General features: G+C 37.9%; 1 protein-coding gene across 1 annotated transcript in view; it reads left to right on the top strand.

Annotated features, from left to right (window-relative positions):
• Positions 1 to 14,223, top strand: part of LOC127442209 (pappalysin-2-like) — a 139,239-nt gene that overhangs the window by 47,697 nt on the left and 77,319 nt on the right. Inside the window, exons 8-10 of the mRNA XM_051700059.1 lie at positions 4,843 to 5,146; positions 8,104 to 8,232; positions 8,411 to 8,496. Of these exons, the coding sequence (XP_051556019.1) occupies positions 4,843 to 5,146; positions 8,104 to 8,232; positions 8,411 to 8,496 (519 nt within the window). The remainder of the gene's footprint in view (positions 1 to 4,842; positions 5,147 to 8,103; positions 8,233 to 8,410; positions 8,497 to 14,223) is intronic.

The following is a 14,223-nucleotide window of genomic DNA, read 5'->3' as shown; positions in this document are numbered from 1 at the left end:
AAAATGTGCTGTATCGCACATAGTGATAGAAGACATGACTTGCTCCAGAGGAGAATCCAGATCACAAGGTTCAACATTGGGTGTGACTGTACTCCTCCCTCGCTATTTATAATCACCACAACTGCAGTTCTGTCCAAATGAATCAGAATGTGAAACTTTTGATATCTGACCAAAATGGGTTTCAGGACCAAGAGGACTGCAAGCAGTTCCAGGCGATTTATGTGCCACACTGTTTGTGCACCTTTCCAGGTGTCAATTACACAGGGCTCCAAACACAGGCTGTGTTTGATGTGTCTGTGTTGTGTCTGACCAACAGGTAACATGAGGTAACACAGGTTCTTGAGGTAACAAGGACGTCACGTAGCCTCAGCGGACTCAGAGCCGCAACTACAAATTTCGTAAATCAGAGAGGAGCCAGGGACAACCCTAAGTGTAGGATTTTGAACTGGAATACAGTCCCCTTGAAGATGAATCTTAAGAATGGCCTGTACCAAGGGGTTATCTGCACATAATCGTCTTCCAGATTGATTGACATGAACCAATCCAGCGCACGAACATGAGACAAAATCTGTCTCTGAGTAATCACCTTGAATGGAGACTTATAAGTGTCCAATTCAAGAGCCTCAAGTCAAGTATGTCCAACAGCCCACTGTCCTATTTGCGACTAGAAAAATATTGGCTGTAGAAGTCACTCTGTGTCTTGCATGCCTGTAGTTCTTTGGCATTTTGGCAAGGATGCATTGTACCTCAGAGAAAAAAAATGGCTTGTCCCGCATCATACGGCAGAGGACAAAATGCTGTTGAGGAAAGGCGGTCATCTTACAAACTGAAGTACGTAGCTGTGTTCAACTGTGCTCAGTTCCAACCTGGAGACCCCTGCCACATATCCACACAGCTGGTCAAAGGACCCAGGAACTCGTGTGTGGCTGCCGGTGGCTGAATGCAACCCACCATCTGGTGGCAGTTGCTCAGCGCAACCAAGACAGTTAAACTGGATTTTCTTTTTGCTCACTTTTGTGAACAAAAGCTACGAGGTCTGTCAATCGTGCTGGGGCATGGCAGACTTATGGCACGCCGTCAACTGTGAATACTGGAACGGTTTTCACTTTCCTGGCCTTCGACGACAGGAAAAGCGAGAGCGCTGTTTTGGGAATGTGGAAGAAACAGCTCAACAGGGTCTATCCAGCAAGCATACCTCGTGCAAACGCAATGAGGTCTTAAATTCGTGTTATGGCATGGCAGTCTTCTGGCATGCCACCAAGAACAGTAAAAATAATTGAAGTGACCTGTCACGGCACCAACTTGTTCCAGGCTCGCAACAGCAGGGAAACTGAGAGGGCTGTCAACAACAGTAAAAACAGGAAAAAACCATCCTTTGTTACAGGGGAGATGTTCACACTCTCGTTCCCAGCTCACAATGGCTGGAAAGCGAGAATTTAATTGTAAAGGGCTTCTGAAGTGAACTGATGGTAAAGGGTTTCAAGGTCACTGCCCTAGGAGGAGTTCACAGCATCAGCTTCTGACGCATCTTCGAAGATACTGACATGACTGTGTGGCAACACATAGCTCCAATGCCATCATTAAGTTTGCTGATGATACGACGGTGGTAGGTCTGATCACTGACATTGATGAAACAGCCTACAGAGAGGAGGGGCACACTTTGACATGCTGGTGTCAGGAGCACAACATCTCCCTCAGCGTCAGCAAGACCAAGGATCTTGTGGTGGACTTCAGGAGAAAAGAGAGAGAACACAGCCCCATCACCATCAATGGTGCACCGGTGGAGAGAGTCTGCAGCTTCAAGTTCTTTGGTGTCCACATCACTGAGGAACTCACATGGTCTGTCCACACTGAGGCCATTGTGAAGAAGGCTCACCAGTGCCTCTTCTTCCTGAGATGGCTGTGGAAGTTTGGAATGAACCACCACATCCTCACACGGTTCTAAACCAGCACTGTAGAGAGCATCCTGACTGGCTGCATCACTGCCTGGTATGGCAACAGCACGGCCCTCAACCGCAAAGCACTGCAAAGGGAGGTGAGCTTCCCTCCCTCCAGGACATATATACCAGGCGGTGTGTGAAAAAAGCTCGGAGGATCATCAGGGACTCCAACCACCCGAGCCATGGGCTGCTCTCACTGCTACCATCAGGCAGGTGGTATCGCAGCATCAGGACCCACACCAGCCGACTCCATGACAGCTTCTTCCCCCAAGCAATCAGACTTTTGAACTCATGATCTCTCACGATCAAAATACATCAGCACTAGACTGTCATAAATTATATTCTCTCTTAACAACACACTGGCAACTGACTATCAACCGACATCCTGAATGTCAATACAGCACAATACAACCTACAGTATATTTTATATATACTATTTTTATTGTATATATACTATTCTATTTTTATTGTGTATGTGTGTTCTATTTTGTGTGTATTGTATTCTGTACATTGTTTATTATTATTTGTATATTGTGTTGTGTGTAATTATGTGTATATTAGATATGTAAATTGTGCGGAAATCTGATGTTTATTTTAAATTGGTATATGTCTCGTCACTGTCATGACTCCTATGTTGCTCCCAACTGCACCCAAGACTTTCAACCACTGTTGCACTTGTGTATATGGTTGAGTGACAATAAAGGGATTTGATTTGATTTGATTTGATGAAAGGGGATTGTGGATATATGATAAAATCCTGAATTACTATTTGTTCTTACAGTGAAATTCAGGGCTCAACAATAAGGCAGTGTTGAGTCCAAGTCAAGGCCGAGACCAGAAGAACGTTAAGCCTGTGTCAAGACCAAGACCAGAAGAACGTTAAATCTGTGTCAAGACCGAGACTAGAGAGGGTTAAATCCAAGTCAAGACTGAGACTAGAGAGGGTCAAGTCTGAGACAAGACTCATGTAGACCTATGCAACCTTAATGAATGTGTTAAATGTAGTTTTAACAACTAAATTGACTCTAGGCTCATATATCATATATACCTCATATTTTATTTGCTTAGGCTTACAGTATGTTGTTTTAAACAATATTACCAGTAAATAATAAAAATGAAATAAATGACACATCCTAGGTTAAGTAAACACATTTATTACAATTATTACATATCAGTGTTAAAAAAAAAATGTAAGTAAAAAACTAAAATGAAAGAGACAAGGTGCCTATGTGGCTTAGAATGGTAATACAAACTACTAGCTTCTATGTTCCATATTCCATTAATTGGAAGTCAAGCAAATGTTTCCGCTATACAAAATACAGTATTACCGTACTATAACTAAAATGAAGCTAAAACCCTAAAATTAATGTATTAAATGTAAAATACTGAATTTGCAGTAAGTGAATCTAAACCTTTAGGCTACTTTCTTTTTGTTTTCAATTTCAATTGCACTAGTATTCCATTCATTGTAAATCAAGTAAGAATTTCTGCTTTTCTCCACCTGCAGGATTTCATTTCAGTGTATGCAAAGAAACCTGGAAAAGTTTTTTTTTTTTTCCAAGTATTTTTATATTTTCTTAAGTATGTGTAGCATTCATGTAACTGTTGGCTAAAACATTCCTAAAAGTCTTAAAAGCAGAACACAGGCGTCTTGAGATGCATTTTTAACAGTTGAAGTGACAAAAAAACATAAAAAATCACAGCGCTCCTGCGCGAGCACAAGTTTACATAGGAAAACAACTGAAAAACAGCATTAACGGACACAAAATGCATTTGCCGTGAATACGTTATTCACATGACACAGCATTAGTTGAAGTTTCTCAAAGTTACCTTTTAAAAAAGGAGCCTTTTGTTTCAAATGATTGAAGGTAAATATCCACTTCTTCAAGTGCTCTGTTTGTTCTCCGTCTTCTTAAATATCCCGATACTGTTTTAGTGAGTGAGAAACAGCTGCAAATGATTCACTTATATAGCAGTCAGAACAAATCAGACTAACCCGTTTTGGCCAATTCACTGAAAAGAACTGACTCAAAATAATAATTAATTCATAAATTGTGTATCCCTAGTTCTGATTCACAGCCTGCAGAAATTACCGCTGATATTGTCAGTCAGAGAAATGTTTTTCAGATAAGTCGAAGCGTCTATGGTTTATTTTTTAAGGGACTTGACTGGTCACTGGAAAAAAAAAAAGTCCGATTCCACACTTGTTCGAGTCCAAAACAAGACAGAGTCCAAATGCATAAAAAACATGGTCTTGAGGCCAAGCATGAGACTGAGTCTTAGTCCAGTATCTAAGACTACAACAATGAAATAAGGATCCCCTGATGGTACTGGGCCATCAATATCAAATATATTTTGATGAAATTGCAAGAATGATTTGTGGTTGTCTTGGAAGCAAAAGTTAGAATGGGTCAAAAATGAGAAACTACTGTACTGTTATGCTATAATTTTCTGTGTAAATTCAATGTGTTTATTAAGTAATAGCATGGAGTTTATTATACAGTACATTATACCTGTATAATTTACAGCTATTGTTTTTTTTAATGTATTGAAATAATGTAAAAATGATAATAAATATGTAAATATGACTGTAGATTATTCAAAATTATATTAATTATTACAAATTATTGTAATCAAACTTTCTGACACACAGCAAAATATGTTGATGCTAGATAAATAATTTGAATGGTGTAAATCATTATTAGTATGGCGGAATAGTGAAAATATTGGCAGGGCAAGTACAAATCTGAACTACTATCCCAAGTGGGCCAGCAGCAAAAAAAATCCTTATTGTTGAGTGCTGTTATTCATGTTCATGCAATAAAATATCAAATAACTTTTTTTAAAAATGTATTAATTTTTTTTTTTTTTTTTTTTTATCCATTCTTCTATATTTCTATAGATATAAAGCCAATTACGAATATCGTGTTCATCCTGGAAAATGGCGAGTCGGTCCACACAGGCCCTAAGCATGCTTTCTGTGATATTCCTTTGACGCTACATGTACATATTAGTAAGAAGGTCAAGGCCATTAAAATCTCAACCTTTGACAAGAAGCTTGAGATTGACGCTGTCCTGCTGACCTCGCGGCCCCAGAATCCTCTCTGCTCCAGCTGCCGCCCCCTTCTCTACAGAGTGCTCAGAGAACCACCAATAAGAGAGGACCAAAGCCCTGTTGTCGTCAGACAGCCCACATACACTGACAGGTAAGAATAAACGTCTGTATGTAATTAACAATACTACTTAAAGATGATGCTGTATATGTTCTTTTTTTTTCCGATGTTTAAGTACTTCCTTCTATCCCAGCTTAATGTGGATATAATCAACTATAAGTAGGACATTTGTAGGTTGATTAATATGAAAAGTGTAAACACTGTGACTATGGTGATTTCAAAATATTGCTCTGCTTGTGTGAGCATCCTGCCCAGACAGACACAGAAACTTTGGCTCGGTGTCTTGTGTTTGGGGTGTTTGTTAGAAAAATGGAAGACGGGGGGAGTGTATGAACAATCACTGTTTTTGCAGTTCAATTTGGTGTACCTGGTGGCACCAAAAATACAGTAATAATTAAAAAGACAATACATTTTAATTTTATAATGTAATGATTTATATGAGAGGTGATGTATATTCTTTGGAAAAGTATCATTTAAAACATTTGTTAGCAACTGGCACGCCATTAGTAAAATAATGATTCTGTCATGTTTTTATGCTGTTTATGGCTGATTTATTTCTGGAAACACTATTCTGGGAGCACTATAAGTGTGTCTTATGTATAAATACTTAACATGTTGCATTTCTTAACCTGTCATCAAATGATATCTTTAGCACATCACTATTTCAAGTAGTGTGCAATAATTTTTCTAAGCAATGCTTGAAAAAAATAAATAAAAAAATCAACAGCCAAGACAATAAGAAGAATAACAATATCAGTTTGACGTTGTCATTTTATTAGCCATTAATTTTACATGGAAAGTTTTAGTATCAATGCAGAGCCAATTTTGAATCTGTTCCTGCCACATTTTATTTTGCTTGTTCCAAGACAAAGTCATCACAGGGCACTGGATTAACGACTTTCAATGGGTCAAAATGTTCAGAGATTAATAGTGTGGATCAGAGATTGTAACATCTCCAGACAAGTTTCTTCCACCAACTCTGTAAACTCAGAAAGATGGAAAATCTATTGGGAATTGAGTTATGTGAATAGGGAATGGAGAGACAGAAAGGGATTTGATATTAAAGAGAGAAAGAGAGAGGTAGAATAAAACTCTGGAATATAAACCAAATGTGACCATTTTTCCTGTAGAAACAGTACATAAAACACTCGTGGCTGTTAGTAGCTGCTCTGAAATATTTCCTCTCTTTTGCTGAAGGGATGGAGTGCTCAATGTAGTAAGTGTGCAGTAAGTGAGAGACCTGTCATTTGGCATCGGAAGAGAGAGAGAGATAAGGATAAGAGGGGAAATTGGATTGTACTGTAGGTGGTTTTGCAGGAAACTAGACTGCAGTGCCACCGTGAGGTCTGCAGCAAAACAAGCCACTTCCTCTCCCAGGCCATTCATCTTGTTCTGCAATTGCCAAAGATGAATTTTACCTCAAGTGTGCTGTGTTTTCCTTGAAGGTTTTTATGAGACTGTTTGTTATACTTCCTTCTGTTTGAAAGCATGATAAAATTGCCAAATGAGGTGTTTTATTTATCTAAAACAAGTCTGGTGCTACAAGCAAAAATGTACGACACTACTAACATGCGTTTTTTTTTTTTTTGTAGGTTAGCTGTTTTTTGCCAACAAGCCTCAGTGTTAGAGGCTGCTCACACAGAACACGTTTTTCTATCCTTCTGCTCTGTTTTGCTATATTTTTTTTTCTATGTAAACATGTGCTAGTGTTTCCCAATCCTGGTCCTGGAGTACACTCAACACTGCACATTTTGCTTGTCTCCCTTATTTAACACACCTGATTCAACTCATTAGCTAGATGGATTTTATGTCTTCTTTTTATTACAAAATATATAAATGCTAAGTTGTATTAGGATGTAGTCTATTTTTTTTTTTTTTTTTTTTTTACTTGTATGTAGTGTAAATTTAAGTTTAATTCAAGTTTAATGCTGTCACCCAAATTGAGTCTCTTGATTCATTCAAAAGCCCTCATTGTTTCTGTGCCCTAGGAATATGGCTCTGATTAAATTGATAAACTATATTATAGTTTATAGTTATATATTTTAAAATAAATTGCCACTTTAAGTAGCTTCAATGCGGTTAGATGCTTTTTGTTAGCTGCTTATGTGTAAAAAAAAGTGTAAATAATTATCTTGACTGTAGTTTGATTACTCTAAATTAGTACAGTTTTAAAGTAGCTTGAATCCCAGCACTGGATACTACAAAGAGGGAAAAAGGACTTCATTGGATCCTTCATTGGATCTCTTTTTGGGATCTCAGAACAATAGCTCAAGGATTCTCTCTCTCCTTCTCTGTCCCTGGAAGTAATCCATAATAAATAAGGGTCATTTGTTGAGTAATAGGACACGCTGAAGAAAGTAGATGATGCTCAGTTTGCTTGGCATCCTTTTACTACCGGCCGGAAAAGGACTGAAATCAAACAAGCCTTGGTAATCATGGGGAGCCTTTTTATAGGCTCGTTGCATCAGATCAGGTCGATAGGCCTACCCCAAAAACAGAAGGTACGCAGTGTGACATGCAGTGATACCCTCAACATTAAAAGGACATTTCCATTCTTAACAAGGTTAGACTTGAGAGTACCCTGAGCATAAATAAAGCTTAGATCAAGTATTACTGTCTTTTTCACATGAAGCAATATGCCAGTAAGAAGTTGTGCATTACAGTGATTTTACAATTACTGTAATACACAGACTTGAGTGCTTTTATAAAACGCTGACAAGCATGATGTGATATAAGACACCAATGTTCAATACACTGTCTAGTTTAATTTTATAGTAATAATTAGTTAAAAAAAAAATGATTTGTATCATCATTTACTTACCCTCATGTTGTTTCATTGAATGAAAAAAAAGATGCAATGTACATGTAAATGAATGGTGACATTCTGCCCAAAATCCCCTCTTATGCTGCACCGAAGAAAGTAAGTCAAGATCAAAACTATTAATTTTATAATGTGCATTTTTTGGAACTGTTTTTATGTGTTTTCCTAGTGATGTGAAGAAGGACGTACAGTACCAGTACAGGATCCAGGTGGAGTCGGAGGGTTTATTCAGTGAACTTTCCCCAGCACTGGTTTACACTCATGGAGAACATTTCTGTGGTGACAGCTCACTACAGGGGTCAGTATAAACATACTGGGTCTGGCAGATGCTTTTCATGTTATGTGTATTAGTCATTTTTAAAGAATGTCTCATATTTTGAAGTATTTGTTTCAGACATTCGTGTTTTGATGCATAGCCAAAGACCTTCCACATATTTAATGTCTGTAACCCTTGGCACTGCTCTCTCCCCCAACAGGACTGAGCAGTGTGATGACGGGAATCTCATAGATGGAGACGGCTGCTCCAAAAAATGCCATGTTGAACCAGGATTCAAATGTCATTGTGAGTCACACTCTCAAAACAAACACTCACTCACTCCATTTTTGAGAACATAGACTGTAAACACCACAACAAAAGTGACAGAAGACTTCAACACCTCAACCGTCAAAAAAATTAATAAATAAATAAACCAGGGCAATACTCAAACCCAGCTCTTTAAACAAAACACAGTGCTATGTCTCCTGTAAATCTGATTCCTCTGCTACTGTTTTTCCCTCAGAATTAATTAAAGGAATGTTTCGGGCCCAATAAAAGTGAAACTCAATCAGCAGAATTTGTGGCATAATATTGATTACCACAAATATTAATTTTGACTTACCCCACCTTTTACTTAAGCAAAAATCTGGGTTCCAGAGAGGCCCTTACAATGGAAGTGAATGGGGCCAATTTGTAAACATTAAAATATTCACTATTCCAAAAGTATAGCCAAACCACCTGTATTACATTTTGGTTGCTTTAAATGATTGATTTCAAAACTAAATGAAACGTCCATTTTAAATATTACTTTTACATTTATAGTTTCTATAAATAAAATATGCCTTGTATATGCTTTTTCATAATAATAGCCTAATAATTATAATAATATTGTTAATAATAATAATAATAATAATAATAATAATAATAATTATTATTATTATTATTATTATTATCGTAGGCTACAAATATTATTTAATTTACTTATTTATTCTTTTTTTCTTACCAGCTAACACTGAATTTGTAGGCTACATTATCTGTGGTTTCTTCTGGTATTTCTGATATTAATATCTGCTGAAACAATATTTTTGTTTATGTCTATGCATGTATAATATTATTCTGGAGGCAGGAGGTGTCAAGCAAAATATGAAATGTCAAGCACACATTTTGCAGTGAATATTAAATACAAATTCAACCATTAAAATAAATTAAAATAAACTGATATAGCCAGAGGCGGACTGGCCATTGGGAGAACTGGGACTTTTCCCAGTGGGCCGGCAGTGAAACAGGGCCACGATATGCCAGTGTGTGCCACGACATGATGAAGGGGGCCGTGAAACAGTGCCGTGATATGCCAAAGGGGGCCACGATATGCAGAAGGGGACAGCAAAACATATTTTCACATTTCACAACTTGACATCGCCGCACCACGCCTCACTAAACTCCCCTCCACACCCCCAGGCTCAACAAATTTAATCCAGGACCGATTTTTCCCAGTTTGCCCCTGAATATAGCCTACAAACAGGTGAAAGCCACGTAAATCTATCAGGATTTTTTTATGATAGAATAATAATAATAATAATAATAATAAATATAGTTGCAATCAGCAATTAATGGGGTTCAAGCTATTAAAGTCCTTCAAGTACATATGCAGCCAATATTAAGTACTAATTAGACAGTCCATTAGCACCTAAAACAATGATAAAGTGCCTTAATTTCTCAGAACCATCATGTTAGGGTTAGAAATATGGCATGTTTTCCATTAATGACTGTTATAGCGCCACCAAGAGGCAGAGGTGTGAAATATTTTTATATGTCCTCAGATGGATGTCCTACATAAATGTCCAAAATTTGGTGATAATATCTCATTCCCTTCAAGAGTTATCCGAAGTAAATGTGGCCACGCTCACTTTGAACATTTGGCGTACCATTGTGACGATGAATCAAAAGTTAAAACTTTTTTTGATAGTTATTGATATTGGGACTCTAGTGAATCTCTTTTCACTGGTTTGGTTCCGATCGAGCGAACGGCCTAGGACTAGTTTGAAAAAGTAATTGTATTTCAAATAATCTTAAATATTTTACAAACAATTGGATTTACACCAATGCTTCCTGAGGCAAAGTTGTTCAGAATGAGGAAATCTATCAGATGGTATGAATAACATGTGTCTGAGTGAAACACAGCGGTATATGCAACGATTTGCATGCATGAAAAACACGATAGCACCTCCCGGTAGCCAATTTTTTCACATTTTGCACAGACCTCTTGGGCCAAGAGACAAATAGGCCTACCACGTGTTGTTCCAATCTGCCTTTTCTAACCCAATCTAATAGCTGCTAAAAGTTCATATTGGGACTCTTTCTGCACTGGTTTGGTTCCGACTGGGCGAACAGTCTAGGACTAGTTTGTTTTTATTTATTTTTTAAACAATCCAAAATAGAGGGAAAACGAGGGGGTGGAGCCAAAATTGTCTGGAGCTTAAAATGCTCGCCATGACGCAAGGAGTCACTGGAAAACAATTTTTTTAGCCCTTACGGTTCAAGTAATAAAAAGAAAATCTTAACAAATACAATAGAGTTCCAGCACTTTTGGAGCGCGGCCCCCTGATGATAAGAAAATCAGTACAAATACAATAAGGGTCCAGCACCTTTGGTGCTTGGTCCCCTAATAATCCTAACAGAAACAATAGAGTTTCTAGCCCTTTGGGCTTGAACTCCTAATAATCCTTACAAATACAATAGTATTACTACTACTACTAATAAAAATAATATAATGATGCTACATTTATATTGTGCCTTTACAGGGTTCAAGAGCACTTAACATTCTCATTTAATCAAAAGTTTTTTAATAACTACTAATAATACTATAGGCCCCTATAAAATACATTATTTTTCTTAAGTGGGGTGAATAGATTTGTTATGAAACATTTTCCAAATGGGCTCACATTCACTGATCCATTCACAATGGAGATTAGTTTATTTATAGAATACTTAAGATGTTATAAAATTCCAAATGTGTTTAAAATTAACAGGAAATCGAGCACCCTTTTCTGAAGTATTAAGCATCATCTTAATTTGTTACTCAAAAAAGCGTCTTGCTGTCTCAACATTATTTGCATTAGTTGACAAATTTTGCACTATAACTATTTCTCCTATATCTACACAATATTACTATAACCCCGAAGCCCTTGGGGCCTTGTACCCCAAGTGTGTGGGCGTTTTACCCAAGTGTGTTGTAAAAGGCTCCCTCACCACCTTTTTTTATTTGGAATTCCGAATCCAGGGCATGCTGAGTGTCCCCAGCCAGGTCTCCTAAGCAACCAAATCGGCCCAGTTGCTAGGGAGGGTAGAGTCACATGGGGTAAACTCCTCATGGTTGCTATAATGTGGTTTGCTCTCGGTGGGGCATGTGGTGAGTTGTGCATGTCATCTTAAGATGCGTGGATTGACTGTCTCAGACACGGAGGCAACTGTGATTCATCCTCCGCCACTGGATTGAGGCGAGTCACTATGCCACCACAAGGACTTAGAGTGCATTGGGAATTGGGCATTCCAAACTGGGGAGAAAAAGGGGTTATGTCTTTTTACACAAAAGGTGTTGCTCCATCAATGTTCAATAAAAATAAATCAATTTTTTCGATCTCGGTACATTTTGTGACCAGAAAAAAAGCGTGCCTTCAGCCCTTTGTACCCTACTCAAGTCGTTTTTGTCAAAAAATGTCAGAGGCAGGACCCAAATGCAGAGTTGAAAATAAACAGGGAATTTATTAATCAAAATAAATAAAAAAAACAAACCAATACTCCCACAAGGGTGAAAAACAAACATAAACTATCCCGTAGGGGGAAAAGGTATCCAGGCTGGGGCAGAGGGTAACAGGGAGTAACAGGACCGACCGGACTGGAAACGGGAACAGGGAATAACAAGAACACGAACCAACACACTGACTGACTGGAAACATATAAGCACACAAGACTGGAACCATATAAGCACACAAGACTGGAAACAAGATGAACTGGCACTGGATAGCAAACATGAGGAGACTAAAAGGGAGAGAAATCAACAGGTTAATTAGACAGGGCAGGTGTGACTAATAAACTAATAATGGACAAACAAGGAGGCGGGGTATGACGTAAGACAGAGAGACATGTGGCGATACAGAAACAAAACAAAGCAACGTGCTCTCACAAGACAACAAAACACCCAAATGGCATGAGTGCACAACGCCAAGACAATGAGGAAATATACGCCCATGCCAACTGACAAACAAGACGAGAGAATGCATAGCAACGCCAAACAAAGTGATGCCACGCATTCTCACACTAAGCAAATGCCACGTGATGCATGCAGCAGGCGACAAAAACAAGACAGGAAACCTGTGCACAAGTTTGACCTCAGCACAACATGAAGACAGCTCGCGACCCAGATGCGCAGCGTGATGCGAGGCGCACCCGTATTCGCGAGAGACAGACAAACTATTGATGTGAGTGCATGCTACCAAGATGACATAAGCATGATGCACCCACGTCAATAACAGACAGACATGGAGCACGAGTGTCCGGATCCCGACACAAACCGAAACCGAACCAGACAGGAAGTCAGGATCCAGACATCGTGCTCCTGACATGAAACAGACCGAAGAGCACACGGCAGGGAATACAACCGAAACCGCGTGCTCACACAAAGACAGACAATGAAACACAATACAGACATGGAACGATAAAGCCACGGTCCTGTTAGACAAAAACCCAGACTGACAGAGTGAAAGGACCATGACATTTTTAACTGTAGAACCCTCCAGCTCCAGAAATAGAGGAATAATGAAATTTTTACAGATAACCAATAGTTCCAAAAAGCAAGTATTTTAGCAATTATCCCAAAATCAAAGTTATTTTACACTTCCAAAAGTTTGTCTCAATATGAATTCAAAAACTTGACTTGATATCATTTAAATAATCATTAAAATATGTTTAAGAGGGGTACATTTGTCTAAAAATCTAGTGTTGCAGCTATCTAGGCATTTTCATGTTTAATGAAGGCTGGTTATATAGGTTCAAATTTTATACTATACTGTGAATCAAAAACGAAATCTATAATAATTTGTTGTCATTTATATTAAATTTTAATTAGTTTTGGAGTAATACAATTGTATTTAAGTTTAGTTTAAGTTTTACATTCGTTTTCAAAAATGAAAATGTTTTCACTTATTTATTTATTTATTGTAGTTTTTGTATATGATAATTCAGTTAGGACCACTTACATCAAAACAAACTTGAATACTTTCATTCCAGATTGAGAGGATCCAGTCCAAACAGTGAATCTAAATTCAGTTAACGCTACTGGTGGTATTTTTATCTTTGAAGATATATAATAGAGTATTCCTTATTCTATACTGTCATAGTCTTATGATAGTATTGGAATAGGCCAGTACTGGAATAGGTTCAAAATATTTAATGTATGTTGTAGGCTGGAACTGCTCTTTCTAACAATTATTATCTAACTGTATGGCATGGTTACATAATGCATTTGTTAGTCCTTTGTAATTTTGGAATGAAACAATACTAGAAGTTTTGCTGGAAATGTAAGAAAAAAACAAATAGTTCACCAAATTAATCAAGGTTGTTTTCATGACTGAAAGTGCCACATTTTCTGTGAGCGTGTAGCATGCAAAATGTCTAATTCAAACACAGCTATAGAAGTAACTCGCATTCCATCAAACTTCCCAATGTTTTCATGGTAGCTTGGCATTCAAGAATGGCTTTTTTTGTGATCTGTTTCCCCACATTAGGAGCTCTCATATATTATGTCCACAAGCATATTTGGGGAGCAAAGATCAACAAAGCTTAGGAGTAAATCCTCTGGCATAGGCACATGGGTTAGGTCATCTTCTGTATAGTGGAGACAGCCAATCAAATGCTTGTGTTTTTAATTTGTTGTTAGAATCCTTTCAAGACCCCTCGCCTTTGATAAGCTGTGCCGACTGATGAGTCATCTTCCTGTTAACTTGAAGCATTTTCAGACAAGAACACATGCAAGAC

This window comes from Myxocyprinus asiaticus, chromosome 6, assembly GCF_019703515.2.
Source record: "Myxocyprinus asiaticus isolate MX2 ecotype Aquarium Trade chromosome 6, UBuf_Myxa_2, whole genome shotgun sequence".
Taxonomy (NCBI): domain Eukaryota; kingdom Metazoa; phylum Chordata; class Actinopteri; order Cypriniformes; family Catostomidae; genus Myxocyprinus; species Myxocyprinus asiaticus.
This window is presented reverse-complemented; position numbering and strand designations above follow the sequence as displayed.